Source organism: Acomys russatus, chromosome 4, assembly GCF_903995435.1.
Source record: "Acomys russatus chromosome 4, mAcoRus1.1, whole genome shotgun sequence".
NCBI lineage: Eukaryota > Metazoa > Chordata > Mammalia > Rodentia > Muridae > Acomys > Acomys russatus.
Window position 1 is genome coordinate 55,377,011 of NC_067140.1, and position 20,162 is coordinate 55,397,172.

Sequence of the window (20,162 nt, forward strand, 5' to 3'; positions counted from 1 at the left end):
TGTTGGGAACACCTGCATTCCTGAGACTTCACAAAAAGGAGAAGCTGGGTGACATCAGATGGTTCAGGTGCTGCCACCCCCCACCCCCCTGCACAGACCACAGTTCAGAGGATCAAGCTGTCTCCTAGGCACAGCTCCGGAAGGACAAAGAGCTCAGGTAACCAAAGGCCCCAGAGGACTTTAAACTTTTGTTTTTGCTTTGTTTTTGAGACACAGTCTTACTATGTAGCCCTGGCTGGCCAGGAACTTACTATATAGATAGACCAAGCTAGCCTAGAACTAACAGAGATCCATCTGCCTCTACCTCCCAAGTGCTGGGATTAAAGGAATGCACCACCATGTCCAATTATAAACTTTAATTTGCAGAAGATTTGGGGTTTGTTTGTTTGTTTGACACAGGGTCTCATGAATCTCAGACTGGCAACAAATTCAACTACATAGCTAAGAAATGACCTTGAACTTCTGATCCTCCTGTTTCCACCCCCAAATGCCTTTTTTTTTTTTTTTTTTAAATCACTTATTTATTGGGGGTGTATCTGCACTCAGTGTAGGTACCTGTAAAGACCAGAAGTCACCAGCTCCTATGGAGCAGGAGTTACAGGCAGCTGTGAGTGCTGAGAACCAAACTTCTTAGGCCCTCTGTTGGAGAACCGGGGTCCCCTTGAAGAGCAGGAAGTACTCTCAGCCCCTGAGCCATCTCTCCAGCCCCCCAGGAAGGGACGCCTACTAAGTTTTTTCTTGATAGTGGTGGCAATAGTTCAATTTGTTTTTTGAGATAGTGTCCTCAGGGCCCAGAGCAGAGAAACAAACAGCATCTAGTAGGCATACAAATCTGTCCCATGAAAAGGGCAAACATTCATTTGCTTTCAACCCAAACAATTAGAAAGCCTCAACCAAGTCCACTAGTTCAGGCCGGAAGAAGAGCAGAAGGAGGCGAGCACTCTCCTGCGCCCACCCTGCAGCCTCGCCACGCCACTATTTCATAACTCCCCCTTCCACCTGCTAACACCTTCTCTGTCAAAAACCACATCTGAGCCAGGCCAGGCCTTAAATTCCAGCACTCAGGAGGCAGAAGCAGGCGGATCTCTTGTGAGTTTAAGGCTAGCCTAGTCTACAAAGTGGATTCCAGGACAGCAAGAGCTACACAGTGAGATCCTGGCTCAAAACAAAACAAAAGTCTAGAAAAGATAACTTACTGAGGCTGGGAGCCAGAACCACCACAGTGGGAACCAGTTGTTACCGCCCCGCAGGCCACACCACAGGAAGGTGGGCAGGCAGAAGGAATAAGGCCGCCGCAGCACGCAGCCCCACCTGGAGCTCCATAACTGTTTCCAGGATGTTTGTCTGTGTATCGTGAGCATGGAGGCCAGAAAGGGGAGTCATATTGCCTGGAACTGGGGTTACAGACTTGTCCGCTGACGTGTGGGTACTAGGATTCGAACCTGGGTCCTCTGGAAGATCAGCCAGTAGTTCTTCTAGCTACTGAACCATCTCTCCAGTCCTTGTTTGTTTTATTTTATGAGACAGGGCTTCATGATGGTGCTCGGGTTGCCCTTGACCTCTTACAGAGGGGATTCCTAGAGCTGTGTGCCCAGAGCCCGGTGTTGCTTTTCTGCCCATGACATCAGGCAGTCGTCACATAGCCCCTGGTGTCCCTGCTAGCAAGGGAACGAGAAGGTTTGGGGAGAGGTGAGTGCCCAGGCTGTGATCACAGAATGTTCCCGTTTCTGACCCAGGGGGCTTGCTAATGCTTTCTGGCTGAATCGCCCAGATGGTTTGCTCATTTTGTCGCTGTAGTCACTGCTTTCCTGTGTGCCCTCATCTGGGTGCTGCTGCTTGGCCTGGATTTTGAGAGCTGGGTCTAATTACTTGTACCTCTTACTTACCAGGCTCCAAGTTTTACTATAAGAAATGACAGCCGCCTTTAAGAAAATAATGATGTGTTCTTTGTAGGGCACCTTTCTTTTAAGTTAATGATGGCTGTTTCTATTTACTGGATCCCTCAGCCCTTGCTTTCCTGAGTGAGTCAGGAGTTCCTTCACTTCAAGAAGTGAAACTGGAGGCAGCAAGACTCTGTTGGGTGCCTGGGGGCAAAGTACCCAGAAGGCCACAGGAACTCTGCTGGGGCCACCGCTGCAGGGCTGAGTGCTGCTGCGGCCTTATTCCTTCTGCCCACTCCTCCCCCGTGGTGTGGGCTGAGGGGGGGGTAACATGTGGTTCCCACTGTGGTGGTTCTGGTTCCCGGCCTCAGTAAGTTGTCTTTTCTAGACTCCTGGTTTGGTTCAGTTCGGTTCGGTTCGGTTCGGTTTGGTTTGGTTGAATAGGGTCTCACAGTGTAGTTCTGGCTGGCCTGGAATTTGCTGTGGTAGACAGGCTGGCCTCAAACTCACAGAGCTCTATTTGTCCCTGCCCCTAGAGTGCTAAGATTAAAGGCATGTACCACTCACTATACTTGGCCAAATAAAATAAAAATTTAAAAGATAAAACAAACTGCCAGGTGGTGGCAGTGCATGCCTTTAGTCCTAGCACTCAACAGGCAGAGGCAATTGGATCTCTGAGTTCAAGGCCAACCTGGTCTACAAAGCGAGTCTAGGACAGCCAAGGCTTGTGGAGAAACCCTGTCACAAAAAAACAAAAAACAAAAAAAAGAAAAATCAAAACAAATAAATAACAAATAAAAAACCAAATAGCTATGGGAGGCCGCCATGGGCTATGTAAGACCTGGTCTCAAAAAGCAAACAGCAAAAGAACAAGGGAACTAATGAGCAACAGTCCCCTCTGCCGGAAAGACCGCCATGATTATTTCTTCACCCACACAGAAACAATACTGAAAACCTCAACGGTCTGAATGCCCAGAGACTGTGCCCCATTCCGATTGCACACAAGCAGGGAAGCAGCCATCCTACACCATCCTCCTCAGCTCAATGTCCCCAAAATGGAAGCCTGGTGGTGGGCTTGAGGTGATTCTGGGGGTGCCTAGATCCCACACCAAGGTCTTTCTAGTGCTAGCCATGGACCAGAGTCGGCTGAAGCTCGCTCAGCCTGGCTGTGTTTTCCCTCTAGTGCACTCAGGGTGTGGGTGGGGGGTCCTCAGTCGGTCTTGTTTGATCTTCTCATCCCTTTACTCTCACTTCTAAGTCCTCCTTTTTTTTTTTTTTTTTTTTTTAAAGTCCTCCCAACACTCCTTCCTGGTCCTCAGCTTGTAACTTCGCACCTGGAGCCCTCGGTGCCGCCCTTCCTTCCTTCTAGCCTCATCTCTTCCTTCTTTTCTAAGCACCTGGGTCTCAGGCTCGCATCCCAAAACCTTTCTCACCTTCTTGTCTCAGTCTGTTGATCTCCATCCCCAGATCCACCAGACACCCTGGATCTGCTGCCCTATTCTTCCCATGGCCTGCTGTCACCCTCAACCCCTAGAGATCTGGGCCCCAGACCAAGAGCCATTTTGCCTCTCTCTCTCTTGGGGGTAGAACTCTGCTCTCTGAGCTTGGGCCCTCCCACAGTGAGTTGTAAACACACACACACACACACACACACACGCGCGCGCGCTGAAATGGAAACTGTAGTATCTACCATTTCCTCAAGCCTCCCAGCTCAGTTCACACCTGCTGGGCTCACCATATCAGGTGGCTTTGCTCACAAGGATCAAGTCTCTGTCACTCATACACAGTGTGTGTGTGGCAGGGGGCTGGGGGGTCAGGGGTGCTTCTGGGACACACAGACCATTTCTGGTTGCCCTAATTGCTCCTGGAGTGTGGAGAGCAGTGTTCAGGTCTGGGCAGGGACTCTGGCATTTATTAGTTGCCTTACGCCAGGCAAATCACTTAACCCCTTTGAGACTTGGTTTTCTCATCTGTAAATTGGAGTTAATAGTCCTTGCCTGCATCCTAGCCTTGTTTTGAAGATCACATCAAATGAAGTGTAGACATGGGAAAGCCTCTGGTAGCATATAAAGGTGAGGCATCATTGTGAATGCTAGTGAACAGCTTCTGGCCACGAGTTTTTTCCTTCACAGGCAGCTGTGTGACTTCTGAACTCCAGCACTTCAGCCAGAGCTAGTCAGAAAGAGACCCCCGCGACAGAGGCTGTGCACCACCACCACGCCTGTGCCTTGATGAAACCAAGTCCTCCAGTGGATAGTTCCAGTACCTAGCCTAGAAGGGCTCTCTCTGGACATGGCCTATCAGATGGACCTCAAATCCACAAGTGACCCAAAGATACCCAAAGAATCCAATTTAGGTCAAAGCCCACAGATTCCTTTCCTGCCTCAGCCTCAAATCTAGCAAAGCCCTGTTCCTTCCTTATAAGGCACAGTTGCCTCCTGCCACACCTCCATCTCACCTTGCTCCTTCAAGCTCTTTTCTGGCCTCAGAACTGATGGTTTTATTTTTGTTAATTTATTTATTTAGCCAGGTGGTGGTGGTGCAGGCCTTTTGGGGTGGGGGTAGGGGGTCGGGGACAGGGTTTCTCTTGTAGTCCTGGCTATCCTGGACTCATTTTGTAGACCAAGCTGGCCTTGAACTCACAGAGCTCCACCTGCCTCTGCCTACAGCTGGGTGGTACACACATTTAATCCTAGTCCTTGGGAAGCAAAAGTAGGCAGATCTCTGAGTTCAAGATCAGCCTGCTCTATAGAGTGTCCAGGACAGCCAGGGTTACACAGAGAAAACCTGTCTGGAAACAAACAAACAAAAAAGACTTACTTATGTATTTAATGTATATACTCTGTCTGCATATATATCTACAAACCAGAAGAGGGTATTAGATCTCATTATAGATACATATATGTCACCATGTGGGTGCTGGGATTCGAACTCAGAACATCTGGGAGTACAGCCAGTACTCCTAATGGCTGGGCCATTTCTCCAACCTCTGATGATTTTTCAATCTTTTTACAGAAACAATGTTGAGCTGGACATTTGGTAAATGCCTTTAATCTCTGCACTCGGGAGGCAGAAACAGGAAGATCTCTCTGAGTTCCACGCCAGCCTGGTCTATATAGCAAGTTCCAGGGCTACATTGTGAGATGTAGCTCAAAAAACAAAAACAAAAAAACAAAACAAAACAAAACCAAAAAAAAAAAAAAAAAAAAACCATGGTGGGCCTTTAATCCCAGCACTTGGGAGGCAGAGGTAGGTGGATCTCTAATTGAGGCCAGCCTGGTCTACAAAGAGAGTTCCAGAACAGCCAAGGCTACACAGAGAAACTCTGTCTCAAATAACCAAATATAAAAAATAAAAAAAAAAATAAATGTATCAATAAGCATAGAAGATGGCTCAGCAGTTCAGAGCACTGGCAGCTTTTGCAGAGATCCAAGTTCAGTTCCCAGCTCCCACGTGGAAGCTCACAGCTGTCCAGTTCCCAGCTACCACATGGAAGCTCACAGCTGTCCATAACTCCAGTTCCAGGGAATCCAATGCTCTCTTCCCCTCTCTACGGACACTAGGCATGCATGTGATGCAGGCAACATGCTCATACACATAAAATAAAAATAAATCTTTTTTTGTTTGTTTTTTGTTTTTCAAGACAGAGTTTCTCTCTCTCTCTCTCTCTCTCTCTCTCTCTCTCTCTCTCTCTCTCTCTCTCTCTCTTTTTGAGATTTATTTATTATGTATACAGTGTTCTGCCTGCATACCAGAAGAGGGCACCAAATCTCATTATAGATGGCTGTGAGCCACCATATGGTTGCTGGGAACTGAATTCAGGACCTTTGGGAGAACAGACAGTGCTTTTAACCTCCATCTCTCCAGCCCTCTCTATGTTATCTTAGCTATCCTGGACTCACTTTGTAGACCAGGCTGGCCTCGAACTCACAGCGATCTGCCTGCCTCTGCCTCCCGAGTGCTGAGATTAAAGGCGTACACCACCATATCTGTGGTAGCACACACCTTTAATCCCAACACTTGGGAGGCAGAGGCAGACGGATCTCTGTGAGTTCGAGGCCAGCCTGGTCTACAAAGCAAGCCCAGGACTGCCAAGATAATACAGAGAAACCCTGTCTCGAAAAAACTAAAAAAAACAAACAAACAAAAAAAAAAAACCAAAAAACAAACAAACAAAAAACCCTTTGCTTTATCTAGTAATATTTGTTATACCCCTCAAAAGGCTTCAAATGAAGGGCCAGGTGCTTAAAACCAGGAGGAAAACCACAAAGGACTGAAGAACTATACAACTGAGGCCTGGTCCCTGCCTGATGCTCCCTCATGAAAGGTCTTGACATGGTTCAGAACCTCTGTAGATCAATGACAGCAAATAAGCATGAGGATTCCCCTCTGGTTTGTTTGTTTGCTGGTTGGATTTTTCTCCCATTTTATGGGCGTTTTGCCTGCATTTATGCCTGTGTACCATGTGTGTGCCTGGTGCCATGTAGGTGAGAGTTATAGATGGTTGTGAGCCACCATCAGTGTAGCCAACCAAACCCAGGTCCACAAGAACAACCAATGGCTTGACCACCGAGCCCTCCTCAGCCCCCAACCATACTGGTAATTCTTTGTTCCCTAAGGTTTTGGAAGCTTTCCCTGATCCTGTCAGTCGTGTTTTTCTTTTTCTTCCTACATTATTTCCCTTGCATAGTGCCACTGAGCCTCCTTCCACCTTCCAGCTCATGAGTTACTGTCAGAGCTGATGGGAACAGGAAGTGACGGTTTATTCAGACCCGCCTCCCAGCATGAGCACCTGGGGCCTGGTCTATGGTGATAAATTCCATCGATTTGATTTGCATGAAATACTGAATTGTGGTAATGCTCAATCTGTTTCACATGATCCTGTCTCCCTTCCATAGTGACCTCTGTCTCCACTGAGATCCACTGGAGGCCAGAGGACAACTGAAGAAGCTGGCTCTCTCCTTGTGGGGATCACACTGGGCCATGGGGCGGCAGCAAGCACTGTTACCTGCTGCTGCCTTGCTGGCTTTTGGTTTTCTGAGACAGGATCTTGAAATGTAGCCTTGGCTGGCATGGAACTACGGATAGCAGGATAGCCCCAAACTTGTGGACTGATTTTCCTGCCTGTGCCTCCCAGATGCTGAGATTACAGGCGAGCACCTCATAGCTAAATACTTCACTTTAAAACTTGCATGATCGCCAGGCGGTGGTGGCGCACGCCTTTAATCCCAGCACTCGGGAGGCAGAGGCAGGTGGATTGCTGTGAGTTCGAGGCCAGCATGGTCTACAAAGTGAGTCCAGGACAGCCAAAGCTACACAGAGAAACCCTGTCTCGAAAAGCTAAAAAAAAAAAAAAAAACTTGCATGATCAGGTGTGGTGGTTCCTAGTATTTGGGAAGAAACTGGAGGATTGGGCATGACCTGTCTGGGTTACAAGAAACCTTGTTTCAAACACCAAAACCCAGAACTTGCGATGAGAATACAAAGAGCAATCCCGGCCGGGAGCGTGCCAGGCGCTGTAGGAAGTGCTATGCACGGGTCCAGACGCACAACAGTGCAGCTTCCATTGGGCAGATGGGGAACCAAAGCACAAAGAAGTTAAATATTTACTCACATTACCAGTGAGGTAAGTCATGACTCCAAAGTCCCTCTCCTTAGCCGTGACTGCAAGTGAGTACAAAGACCACTAACACACTTACAACTCACAGCAGTGAGTGTCCACGGCCTCCAAACCATGACAGCTATGATGAGCATTAATTCTTGACCTCACTGAAGATTAGCTGGAAAAACTCTTATTTCCAAGGCTACACAGAGAAACCTTGTCTCAAAAGACCAAAAAGAAAAGAAAAGAAAACTTCTTCCTTTATGCACGCCATGTATCTGTAAAAAATCACCAATTAGAAAATGTAAGCTTTGGGGCTAGAGATGGCTCAGCAGCACAGAGCACTTACTACTGATCTTGTAGAGGATCTGAGTTCAGTTCCTAGTACCCACACCAGGAGGATCTCCAACAGATCAGATGCCTCTGGCGTTCCCAGGCACCTACACTCATTCATGTACATGTGCCCAAACAAAGAGACACATATGCACGATTTAAAAATAAATAAAACTTTAAAAAGAAAGTATGAGCTTCTAAGAAAAGTCACCACTAGCCTCTAAACTTCAAAATGATGAGCCCAGAAGCAAGAAACAGAGGCTAGAAACAAATCAGAAGTGGCCACTCAGCAGGGACAACTGTTCAGGTTTGTACCAGCACCAGGTACAGCCTGACGCCCAGCAGGCACTTAATAAAAACATTTACAGGCTGAGACAACGCAGGGGAAGAGTGAGGGCTCCCTATGAACAAGGCCTGGGTGCAATTCCCATAGCAAAAGAAACATTTACAGGAACTGCTTCTATCCTCCTCAAACATGTGTGTTTCTATCCAAACATGCAAGAAGGAAGGAAAAGAAAGTTTGACTTCTGTGAAGTTTCTGGACGTGCCTGTCCTAGGCAAGGCACTGGGTACCTAGTATGCTGCCGCCAAACGTCAAGGATTCAAGCCGAGAAACGGGCAGGCGACCTTGTACCTACTTGGTGGGGATGTAAATCAGTACAGCCTTTCTGTGAGGCAGTTTGCATTATGAATCATAGTCTTGGAAATACATTAACTTTTGGTCCACTAACTTTACTGTGCCTGAAAACAACAATGCGAGCTCATTCCCTCACTCACCCAGTGTTTACTGAATGTCTGTGAAGGACAGGCATTGTTCTAGGAGCTAGAGATTGTAGCAAACAAAACAGGAAGTCCCTGCCACTTTTTTTTATGCCCTGATGGGAGAGGCCAAAAGTAAAATGGCATTAACATGACATGCAGCTCTGAGGGCTCACACTTGGAGGACAGGCCCAGTGAGGGTGTGGGACAACTAAAAATTAGATGGCCAAATGCCCAAAGTAAAGGCTATCCTAGCAGAAGTATTAAGTATAAAAGTCCCTGAAACAGGTATGTTTGGTGAGTTTTTAAAAAAGAAAACAAACACACACACACAAAACACACACACACAGCCTGGATGCAGCCGGGCAGTGGTGGCACACACCTTTAATCCCAGCACTTGGGAGGCGGAGGCAGGCAGATCTCATGAGTTCAAGGCCAGCCTGGGCTACAGAACAAGTTCCAGGACAGCCAGAGCTGTTACACAGAGAAACTCTGTCTCAAAAGCAAACAAACAAACAAAAACAAAAGCCTCACAGGTGGCCCAAATCATTGTTAACCAAAAAAAAAAAAAAAAAATGGAAAATAGTAACACATTTGGCTTTGGTTGTTTTTTTCTTTCTTGTTTTCTTTCTTTGTTTTTTTAAGATGTGGTTTCTGTACGTAACCCTGGTTGTTCTGGACTCACTTTGTAAAGCACCTGCCTCTGCCTCCCAAGTGCTGGGATTGCAGGCGTGCCCCACCACTACTGGCAGGAGGAAGAGGAAGTGAGGCACAGCTGAAGAGACCACACACAGAATCGGCACATGGCTCTGTACTCGGGTTATACCCAAAAGATGTTTTTTGGGTTTTGGTGGTGCTGGATGGAGGTCCTAGCTGCTCTTGCAGAGGACCTGGATTCAATTCCCAAGACCCACATGGTGGCTTATAACATCTGTGACTTCAGTTCCAAGGGATCCAACTCCTCTGGTCTCTGTGGGCACCTGCATTCATGTGCATACACTTACACAGTCACAGATATATAATTAAAAATAATAAAGATACAGTTAAGATAAATTTTAAAAGTCTAAATTTGGGGCGGGAGTTGTTTGCTTGTTTCTTAAGGCAGGGTTTCTCTGTATAGCTTGGCTGCCTGGAACTCACTCTGTAGATCAGGCTGGCCTTGGACTCAGAGATCTGCCTGCCTCTGCCTTCTGAGTGCTAGGATTAAAGGCATGTGCCACCACCACCCAGCTTAAAATCTTTAAAAAAATTTTTTTAATCAAAATCATTTAGGGGCTGGAGAGATGGCTCAGTTGTTAAGAGCACTGTCTGCTCTTCCAGAGGTCCTGAGTTCAATTCCCAGCAACCACATGGTGGCTCACAACCATCTATAATGAGATCTGGTGCCCTCTTCTGGTGAGCAGGTGTACATGTAGATAGAGTACTGTATACATAATAGATAAATAAATCTTTTTTTAAAATTACATTTACAAGCCAGGCATGGTGGCTCATGCCTTTAATCCCAGCACTCGGGAGGCAGAGGCAGGCAGATCACTGTGAGTTCAAGGCCAGCCTGGTCTACAAAAGCGAGTCTAGGACAGCCAAGGCTACACAGAGAAACCCTGTCTCGAAAAACCAAAAAAATAAATAAATAAGATTACATTTACTGGGGCTGGAGATATGGCTCAGAGCTTAAGAGCACTGCCTGCTCATCCAGAGGTCCTGAGTTCAATTCCCAGCAACTACATGGTGGCTCACAACCATCTGTAATGTGATCTGATGCCCTCTTCTGCAGATATATACAATAAATAAAATAAATAAATCTTTTTTTAAAATTATGTTTACTCGTGTGTGTGTGTGTGTGTGTGTGTGTGTGTGTGTGTGTACATGTGAAGGTCAGAGGACATCTTTCAGGAGTCAGTTCTCCTTCCACCATGGGGTTCCTGGGATTGGACTCAGGTCATCGGGTTTGGCAGCAAGTACTCTTCTCCTCTGACCACATCACTGACCCTGATTCTTCATCTTACATTTGGGGAAAGGCAGGCCTGAGAGCAGCCCTGACTGCTGGAGGTCACCACAGTGGGGAAAGGCAGGCCTGAGAGCAGCCCTGACTGCTGGAGGTCACCACAGTGGGGAAAGGCAGGCCTGAGAGCAGCCCTGATTGCTGGAGGTCTCCTGTTCTCAAGTCACCACAGTGGTCTCTACAGTGCTTTTTCATTCCCTCACCAAATATTTATTAAGAGCCTATTAAATGCCTGCCACTTACTAGGACTCCTACTGCCGTGAATTCATCAAGCAGCTCTGCTTCTCAGAGGTAGAAGCACAGAGAGGGTTAGGGCATAAGGCAAATAACGACAGAACTGAAGATAGCTGCAAACCAATATAAAGTGCTGGAAAGGAGGGGACCCAGCTGCTATAAAAAGGAGTACCAGGCAAAGACTGGGGCGTAGCTCAATAGGACACCAGCCTAGCAAAGTCCGAGGTTCACATCCAGCATGGAGGTTGAGGCACAACAGGCAAAACCTCTCTGAGGGGGCCAATTAAACTGAGTTGGGTTCCTTTTAAAATACATGTCTGAGTCCGTGAGTGTGTGTGAGCCTATGAGTGCAGATGTCTGCAGAGGCGATCGGCTACAAATGCCCCAAACTCAGAGTCTCTGGAAGAGCAGTGCATGCCTGCTTACTCTCCACTCCACTGCTGTCTGTGTTTTTAAATAGGGTCTCTGTGTTGTTAGTTTTTACTGTCCACCTGACAGAAGCTAGAGACATCTGAGAAGAAGGAGCCTCAAATGAGAAAAGGTCCCCATTATATTGACCTGGAGGCAAGCCTGTTGGTCATCTTCTTGATTAATGATTGCTGTGGAAGGCGCCCAGCCCACTGTGGGAGATGCCATCCCTTGGCAGGTGTCCTGGGTTGTATGCTAAAGCAAACCCAGTAAGCGATGTTCCTATGCTCTCTGCTTCAGTGACCGCCCTGACTTCCCTCAGCAATGGACTGTTGCCTGGAAGACTAAGATCAAATAAACCCCGTCTTCCCCAGGTTGCCTTTGGCCATGATGTCTTCCAAGGTAACAGAAAGCAAACTAAGAAAGCCTCTGACCCAGACTGATCTCAGACTAGCTATATAGCTAAGCATGACACTGAACTTCTGACCTTCCCGCCTCTACCTCCCAAATGCTGGGATTACAGGTGTACAGCACAGCCCGGCTTATGTACTGCTCAGGGCTACATCCAGGACTTCATGCACGCCAGGAAAAGACTCTCCTCAACCCTGAACCGAGTTTGAAGGATAGGTAAAAGCAAGATGGATGAACAGCCTGATGTGGTGACAACTCACGCCTTTAATCCCAGAACTCGAGGCGCAGAAGGCAGGTGGATCTCTAAGTTCCAGGCCAGCCTGTTCTACAAGGTAAGTTCCAGGACAGCCAGAGCTACACAGAGAAACTCTGTCTTGGGGAAGAAAAACAAAAACAAGCAAACCAAAACACCAAAGATAGAGAATTCCAATGAAGGAACAAGTTTAGGCAAAAAAAAAGTTCAAGTTCATTTTTGGATGTTGTAAGATCAAAGGCCTTGATGGACAAGGTGGCCCTGCCTGTAGCCCCAGCACTGTGGTTGCTGGGAATTGAACTCAGGACCTCTGGAAGAGCATTCAGTGCTCTTAACCTCTGAGCCATCTCTCCAGCCCCCTTTTTAAGTTTAAAAGGAGATAAGTTTTTAAACATGTTAGCATCACCATGGTTTGTAATCAGCAGTGAAACACACACTGCAGAAAAAGCAGTAGACACACATCTTGCCAAGCACAGCAGAGGGAAGTGATTTTGGGTTAAGAGCAAGAACACTCTTTAAGGTGAGCTCAGGGAAGACAGAAGCCTTCTGTGAAGTAGAAGACGCAAAACAAAAATCTTAAGTACACCTTGCTCTGTCTCACCGCCTGCACGATAACCTGCCCGTGAGAGGTGGAACTCCACACCACCTGCTTTAACCTCCTGATCCACTAAGGAGCACACACTGAGAAGAGCAACACCTGACCACCTGGTACTTAAAAGGAGGAAAAGAAAACCGATCGTTCTAGGTCCTAGGCCTCAACGCCAAATCCAGGGAAGAAGGGGGTGGCTGCTGAGGGAGTGAAGAGCCTAGAACGCTGACTTGAACTCCAGGGCTCTACCTGAAGTTTAGAGACTGACACTAGTAAGACGGTCAGCGTGCAGCTCATGCTGCGCAGGCGCAAGAAAGGAAGCCTGGGTCTCAGGTTCGAAGCGGTCTCCACACACTGTGACAGCGACAGCGAAAGTCACACAGTTCCTCAGTGCCTCCTTCCCTAATGAGGTCCTCAAGCCTTTCAGGAAATGCCAGGAGGTCCCCCCTTTTTAGTCATTGCCGGCCCCCGCCCCTCCTCGTTCCCCGGTCAAGGACAGGGCGGCGCCTAGAAGGCAGGAGGCAGGCGCGAGGACCGAAGAAACGCCATGTCTCTCGGGTTCTCACCTCTTTATCTGCCGCCTTCTCCTCAATGCCTAGCAGCGCGTACAGATCCATTTGTAAGAGCTCTTTGGCCACCGCCATGGTTCTGGCCTAGACCGAATTAACACTACAACTCCCAAGAGTCCGAGCGTGAGTGCGGTGGGGTGCGGGGGGGGGGGTCGGTACTAGCTCGGAGGCGGCCCAACGGCGCGCTAAGCCCCCTGGGAATCGGCGTGTTCCGGCTCAGGTCTGACTGACTGCGGAGGGGGCGCGTCGCGAAGAATGAACTACGATTCCCAGCATGCTCCACTCCGCTGCCGCCTGCGCAGTGGTGAGTGGAAAGAGAATTCCCCGCGCTGGGCCGCAGTTGGTTGGCGCCGGTGGGCGTGTAGGGCTGGGCTCCACAGCCTGAGGGTCTGAGAGGCCTGCACAGAGCTGGCGAGAGGCTCTCCTGCCTATCTTGCGGCGCCCAGAACCGCTATGGAGAGCAGGTGCTACGGCTGTGCTGTCAAGTTCACCCTCTTCAAGAAGGAGGCGAGTGTTCTCCCCAGAGAGCTGGAGAGCCAAGGGAGGACGCGGGGCGAAGGGAAGAGCGCTGGACCTGCAGGGCCAAGACCCAGTTTGACAGGTTCTTTCCAGGAGTGTGGTTTTGATGAAGTAACCCAGTTAATTTTTCTGGAAGGTGGGCCTGATGCCCATTCCTTTCGGGGTTAAGATGATGGTCTGATGAGGGTAAAGGCACTTGCTGCTGCTAACCCTGATGACCTCAGTTCATCAGGAGCCACAGGGCGGAAGGAGAGCACTCCCGCGAGTTATTCTCTGGTCTCCACACACGTCATGACATGCACTGCTCATGCACTGCACTGCTCATGCACTGCATCCTGTCCCACGCTGCATGTCCCATGACATGCACACTCACAGAGAAACAGTGTAGTTAGAAAAATTTCAGGTGACGTTGGTGAGGTGCTGGGGCTGAAAGTACCTTGTAAATTTATAAAGAGCGTATAACGGGTACTACCGTCAGTTCCCAAAAGCTATGCTTTTGTTTTGTTTTGTTCCTGTTTTTATCTCCAAGTAGAGCATCTGCTTCCTACATCCTCACCCCTCCGCTTTCCTCCATCTCAGTGTTTTAATTCCCTGTGACCGCTGTGCTATCACACCACGCCCATTACCCTCTGCTCTGAAACCTGCCTCAGCCACAAGCCTGCCCTTACCCAGCTTTTAGTACCATACTTCCTCTCCCCGCGCAGAGCACAATGGAAAAGGCTTCTCAACCCAGACTTGTCAGGCCCTCCTTGTAAGCAAGCTACAAAGGAGCTGATGGAAAGTAAATGGGATGAATTCATGGTGTATAGCCCTGGAGTACTTAAGAAACATGCATATTGGTGTCAGAGTTCAAATTTCAGCTGCCTTATTCAAAGAAGGACCTCAGTTGAACTACTCACATAATTTCTCTGGCCCCTGTTAAAAGCAAGACAGTATTGGTGGGCATCAGGATTAAATATGATGACCCGTGTAAATTATGATGGTTACATCTGATAATGAGTTTTAAGGTCCAGGCTTAGTGCCTGGCACACACAGAGTGCTCAGTGCTTGAAGCTATTGTTACCACCCTGTCCTGAGCCAACCCTCCCACCACGGGAAGCATGGAGTCTGCATCTGACTCTCTTTTGTTGACTAGCCAGTGACCTGACACACAGGGCCCTGTTTGTCTTTGCACTACACCCCCATGGTAAGAAATGAAAAACGGTAGAAAGCATGTGAGTTTTGCCTGAAGTTTTCTCTGACTTGACTAAGTCTCTGGAAACCAAGGAACTGTGTACCCTGTGCGCCTATCTCTGCCTAGACTCTAGGGAATCCCACTCCTCTTCTTCCTCCAAAATTCTGGTCACACCACCAAGGTCTTCTTTCTGTGAGTGCTTAGGGAGCCCCATAGAAGAGCCAACAGAGCTGGTAAGAGCTGGATCCTCCTGCTTTGTGTTTCTTATAGTACGGCTGTAAGAACTGTGGCCGGGCCTTCTGTAATGGTTGTCTTAGCTTCACTGCTCTGGTTCCTCGAGCTGGCAACACTCAACAGAAAGTCTGCAAGCAGTGCCACACAGGCCTGACCAGGTGAGAGATGGGCATGTGCAAGGGTTCTGGGACAGTTCTTGTGCCTTGTGGCCTTGGGCCCCATGGCTGAGGATCTGCCTGGGAGGTATTTAGGGTACAAATCACTGGTGGGTAGAAGGGCAGAACTTCTGACACCAATGTCCTCTCTCTAGAGGGTCTTCTGACAATGCCTCCAAGTGGTCGCCACCTCAGAACTATAAGAAGTGAGTACTGAAAAGAAGACAAGTGGGGATGGGTAAGGACAAGGAAGGTCTCTCCTCCCAGACCCCAGATCAAACAGGGGCAGAGGAAAGAGAACACCCACCTCCAGGCTCCTGGCGTCCCTCTTGGGCCCGGAAAGCAGCTCATTAATTTGTTCTCAGAAGAGGCATCGGGAGCTCTTTCCCTGTCAGGCATACCCTACAGCTGGTCAGCTGGATCGGGCCACGGAATGTGGCCTCTAGAGGCCCGGTTTGAATTGAGTGGGTGCCTTTAGTTGTCCCAGTTGCCGTAAGAGTCTCTACCTCATATCCTGCCAGGCGTGTGGCAGCCTTAGAGGCCAAGAAAAAGCCCAGCACTTCCAAGAGCCAGGGCCTGACTCACCAAGACCAAGCCATCGCTGAGCGCCTAGCACGCCTCCGTCAGGAAAACAAGCCCAGTGAGTACCCCTGGGCCAGGGGACCTGAGAGGCATGGATCAGGGCTGAGGACCGAGCTTCCTCTGCCCTTACAAACCCTCTCCTTGCCAACTTCAGAGTCGGTACCCTCACAAGCAGAGATAGAGGCACGGCTAGCTGCACTGAAGGATGAAGTCCAGGGCCCCATCCCTTCCACACAAGAGATGGAGGATCGGCTTGTAGCATTGCAGGGCAGAGTGCCACCTTCTCACACCGTGAGGCCGGTGAGTGTGATGGCTTGGGAGAGAAAGGTTTCCTAGGGCAAGCACCCTACAGAAGCCCAGATACATGTCTGATCATGTGCTTTGCAGGAGTTGGGAAAGCCTCCCACCCCTACCTCCTGAGCCTTAGGCCTGCTCCCAAGCCAAAGACCAAGTGCCAAGCAGCAGGCCTGAGTGTGTCAGCAAACAGTGGATACTCAGTCCTGCTGGGAGCTTCCAGACCTACTCAACCTCTGTGGACTTGAATTCACCCCTTTCCCTAAGCTTTGAACTCTTCAGCATCCACCCCTGATTCAGACCTCTTCTGGATTCCTCCTGTGACCTTCCTCATACCCCTGTTCCCCACTGAGGCTCCCTCCTCTGCACAGGCACACCAGGCACCAGATGCCAGGACCCAGGCCCAGCAGACGCAGGATCTGCTGACACAGCTGGCAGCTGAGGTGGCTATTGATCAAAGCTGGGAAAGAAGAGGCCCAGGTAACCTGTCCATGTGGCTTCTCCCAAGTCATACCCTGCCTCTGCTGCCCATGCTTTTGGAAGGGGAACATAAGTCACAGAATAGTCAACCCTAAGGAACTTCTGTTTATGAGTGCTTGCTGCAAAGGGAGCCAGGGTGGGCCACGCACTGGTTCTATAATCAGATGGTGAAATCCACTTCCACCATCTACAGGAGTTTCTTCACCTATCTAAACCTTTCTCACCTGCAAACTCAAGCTCTGTGTGCTAAAATTCCATCTTCTGGGAAAAGTCATGAGGAATAAATGAAATAATGCAGTAAGTGATTGGGACTATGCCTGCCTCATAAGTACTTAGTGAATATTGCCTGCAATGATTACACTGAAAATGAGGAAGAGGCTTAAATTAAAAGATTCAGTTGCCTCCTCTCACCAGTCACATTTCAACTATTGCGCATGAGCTGGTGGGCTACATCATGGACAGCATAAGGCTAGGACACACTGTGCAGTGTTCCCGGCATCATGGAAGATCCTTGGACAGTGAATATGAAGGCTCCAGAGCAGTAGCTCTAAGGGATGATTTTTACCCTCAGGACACTTTTAGAAATGTTTAAAGACATTTTTGTTATCACAGTTCACAGATACTGCTGGCATCTGCTAGGTGGCAGTCAGGGGCGCTTCTGGGCATGATATGCTATTGTACAGATGCCAGCTCTCCACCACCTGAAAAGAATTGTCCCCTTAAGTGTGTCAGTAGAACTAAGATTAATAATCTGCTGTATAGACACAGTCTCCGTGGCTGTCCTCCCTGGTCTGGCCCATGAACCATTGTCCTTATGTATAACTAAAGAAACAGACTTGGTAAACTTAGAGAACATGGCCATGGCAACTGGCAAAGATGAGCCCTCAACATGAAGCTACTTTTGTTTTTCTTTGTTTTATTTCGTGAGACAAGCCCTCATGTAGCCCAAGCTGGTCTCAAACTTCCTATGACCTTCAACTCCTGTCTCCACCTTCCAACTGCTGTCATTCTAGGCATATACTGTCATGCCTGCCCTGAAGCTCTAGACTAAAGGTGACCACGGCAGAGCCACATCCACTCCAATAAAACCAAGACTTCATGACCCCTCCCTGCTGCTCCCAGAAAATGTTAATTCCAGCCCTGAAAGGCAGAGGTTAGCTAAGTCTCAGCCTCCCATATCCTGATTCTTTAGGGCCATAGAATAACCACCCTATATTAACTAGGTGAGTGGAGGCTGATGCATCTGAAAGACACAACTAAAATTGCTAGTTTTGCCATACATGATGGTACACACATGTAATTCTAGGAACTATGAGGCAAGATCAAGAGTTCTAGGCCAGCCTGGATTCTATACCCAAATTATTTTCTATTGGAAAAAGTGGAAGAAATAGTACTTTTATTTTATTTTGTTTTTTTTTTTTTTTCTAAACGGGGTTTCTCTCTATTGCCCTGGCTGGCCTGAAACTCAGAGATCCAACTGACTCTGCCTCCCAAGGGATGGTATTAAAAGTGTACACTACCACCTGGTGTAATTTTGTTTATAATATAAGCCCAGTACTGAGCAAAAATCAATAATGTGTGGTTAAAGAATATTTCAGAAATGGGTTCAGTGGGTTGAGATCTTGGAATTCTTCTGCTTTCCTAACTGCGTTACCCCTTCCAGCTGCCCCCCTCCAGAATGACCTCAACAAAGGAGGTACAAAGTACCAGTACACAAATTCCCATGGGCAGGCCAGCCAGTCCGCAGAGGAAGAGAAGAGCAAGCTGCTGGCTGAAGCAGCTGTTGAGCTACGGGAGGAGAACACCAGGCAGGAACGGATCCTGACTCTTGCCAAACGGTTGGCTGTACTGCAGGGACAGGACCCTGACAGAGGTAAAGGCTCTAGCCAGCCTCCTTACTCAGTCCCTGTGGCCAGGGCCTGCTTCCTGGCAGTGCTAAAGCAGATACTGAGGGTCCCTGTGCCAAATGATAGATATGTCATGTGCTCTGCAGCGCCATGAGTGAGGTACGATGGGCAGAGCAGAGAATGCAGGCTCCGAGGCAGCTATAATGGGGCAGTGGAGCCTTCGGTCTCCCCAGGTGCTAAGGCTTCTCAAGCCACTCTCTACTGTCAGGGCTGATGGTCCAGCCTTGCAGAGCTGAGGTCGGGAAGCACAGCAGCTTGATTCTCAACTCAGAAATAAGTGCCCCCAGGGAAGCAGCACTTTCAGAAGGCAAGAGAAAGCTGCTCAGTAACATCTCTCACCTCACTCCTTCCTCTGCTCCTGCCCCTTCACTCAAGTGACCCTCCAGGACTATCACCTCCCAGACAGTGATGAAGATGAGGATGAAGAGACGGCCATCCAGAGAGTCATGCAGCAGGTAGCCTTGTTACCCACCCAGTCGCCCTTGTTCTGCCTTGTGGCTCATTGTTGCAGCAGCTGTCTGGTCTCATTCCCCGGCTCTGCTCCTGAGCCCTGTGAGTGATCACTCTGCAGCTCCCCTTCCAGCCAGGGTCCTTCTTCCTGGAACCTTAAGATAGACAGGAAATGCAGGCATGGGCAGGGATTAAAGGGTGAAGAGCTGAGAAGCTAAGGCCACAAAACAGAGAAATGCTGGGAGGGGAGCCTGGGCCTAGAGCAGGAAGTAGTTCTCTCTTCCCTGTTCACAGCTCACTGAAGAAGCTGCCCTAGATGAAGCAAGTGGCTTTAACATCCCTGTGGAACCAGCTCCCAGACCGAGGGCCCAACCCCACAGGGCAGAGACCGAGGTGAGAAAGGCCTCCCACAGGCCTCCATCGCCCACCTCCCCACAGGCTCGCTGCTCCACTTCCCCATTCCTCTCTTCCTAAGCCCCAGTTTCTGCTTCCTGGGCCCCAGGCTAAGGAAGAAGAGCTCCCCTGGTGCTGCATCTGCAATGAGGATGCTACCCTGCGCTGTGCTGGCTGTGATGGAGACCTCTACTGTGCCCGGTGCTTCCGGTGGGTGCTGAAACAATGTTCTGAGGGGAGAGTGATCTTGGATTGAAGTTTGCCAAGATCTCTGCCATTCGCCCTTTTGCTCCGCAGGGAGGGCCATGATAACTTCGATCTTAAAGAGCATCAGACTTCTGCCTACCACCCCCGACCTCCTGGCCGAGAACACTGAGGACAACCTTGATGATCCCCTGAGGTGGCAGTGCCACATGCAGCCAGCAGGCTGGGACGGCCACCTGGGCCCAGTCTCAGGCCATCAGTGGGATAGCAGATCCCTCTCTGCTGATGGAAAACACGCCCATGGTCCCTGGAAGGAAGAAAGAGTCCATTGAAGATAATGACTCCTAGAGAAGCCAGATGAAAGGGGCAGCCAGGCCCTTCTCTAAGGGGCTGGCCTCACATTGGTTTTACAGGGAGGACCAAACTGAACCTGGAATGAACCCTGAACCTGGTCCTAGGTCTAGCCCTGGCCTATAGTGGATCTAATGAAATATGTTGTTGAGTCATTAGCCTCAGATTTTTTTCCTTCTTTCTTTTTCTTTTGTTTTGTTTTTCAAGACAGAGTTTCTCTGTCCTGGTTTCTTTTTGTGTAGCCTTGTCCTGGACTTGCTTTGTAGACTGGGCTGGCCTTGAACGCCCAGTGATAGGCCTGCCTCTGCCTCCCGAGTGCTGGGATTAAAGGCGCGCACCACCACGCCCAGCACTTTCTTTCCTATGCTGGGGATTTATT

At 49.0% G+C, this 20,162-nt stretch overlaps 2 protein-coding genes across 2 annotated transcripts in view; one reads left to right on the forward strand and one right to left on the reverse strand.

Moving 5' to 3' along the window:
* Window positions 1-13,200, reverse strand: part of Dnajc17 (DnaJ heat shock protein family (Hsp40) member C17) — a 33,921-nt gene extending 20,721 nt beyond the window's left edge. Inside the window, 1 exon segment of the mRNA XM_051144400.1 lies at window positions 13,038-13,200. Coding sequence (XP_051000357.1) covers window positions 13,038-13,115 — 78 coding nt within the window. The 5' untranslated portion in view covers window positions 13,116-13,200.
* Window positions 13,201-13,352: 152 nt separating this feature from the next.
* Zfyve19 (zinc finger FYVE-type containing 19) lies at window positions 13,353-19,727 on the forward strand. Its single transcript, XM_051144404.1, has 11 exons — window positions 13,353-13,547; window positions 15,004-15,125; window positions 15,278-15,328; window positions 15,644-15,762; window positions 15,859-16,004; window positions 16,370-16,478; window positions 18,142-18,351; window positions 18,761-18,840; window positions 19,130-19,228; window positions 19,311-19,438; window positions 19,526-19,727. The coding sequence occupies exons 1-11, from the start codon at window positions 13,494-13,496 to the stop codon at window positions 19,602-19,604; spliced, it is 1,197 nt and encodes a 398-aa protein (XP_051000361.1). The 5' UTR covers window positions 13,353-13,493; the 3' UTR covers window positions 19,605-19,727.
* Window positions 19,728-20,162: the final 435 nt, after the last annotated feature.

Excerpts from the sequence above, each read along its gene's own strand:
- Zfyve19 (XM_051144404.1), top strand. The coding sequence starts at position 13,494 with ATGGAGAGCAGGTGCTACGGCTGTGCTGTCAAGTTCACCCTCTTCAAG. Across the intron at positions 15,126-15,277 it reads TGCCACACAGGCCTGACCAG|AGGGTCTTCTGACAATGCCT; the intron begins GTGAGAGATGGG and ends TCCTCTCTCTAG. Across the intron at positions 18,841-19,129 it reads TCCAGAGAGTCATGCAGCAG|CTCACTGAAGAAGCTGCCCT; the intron begins GTAGCCTTGTTA and ends CCCTGTTCACAG.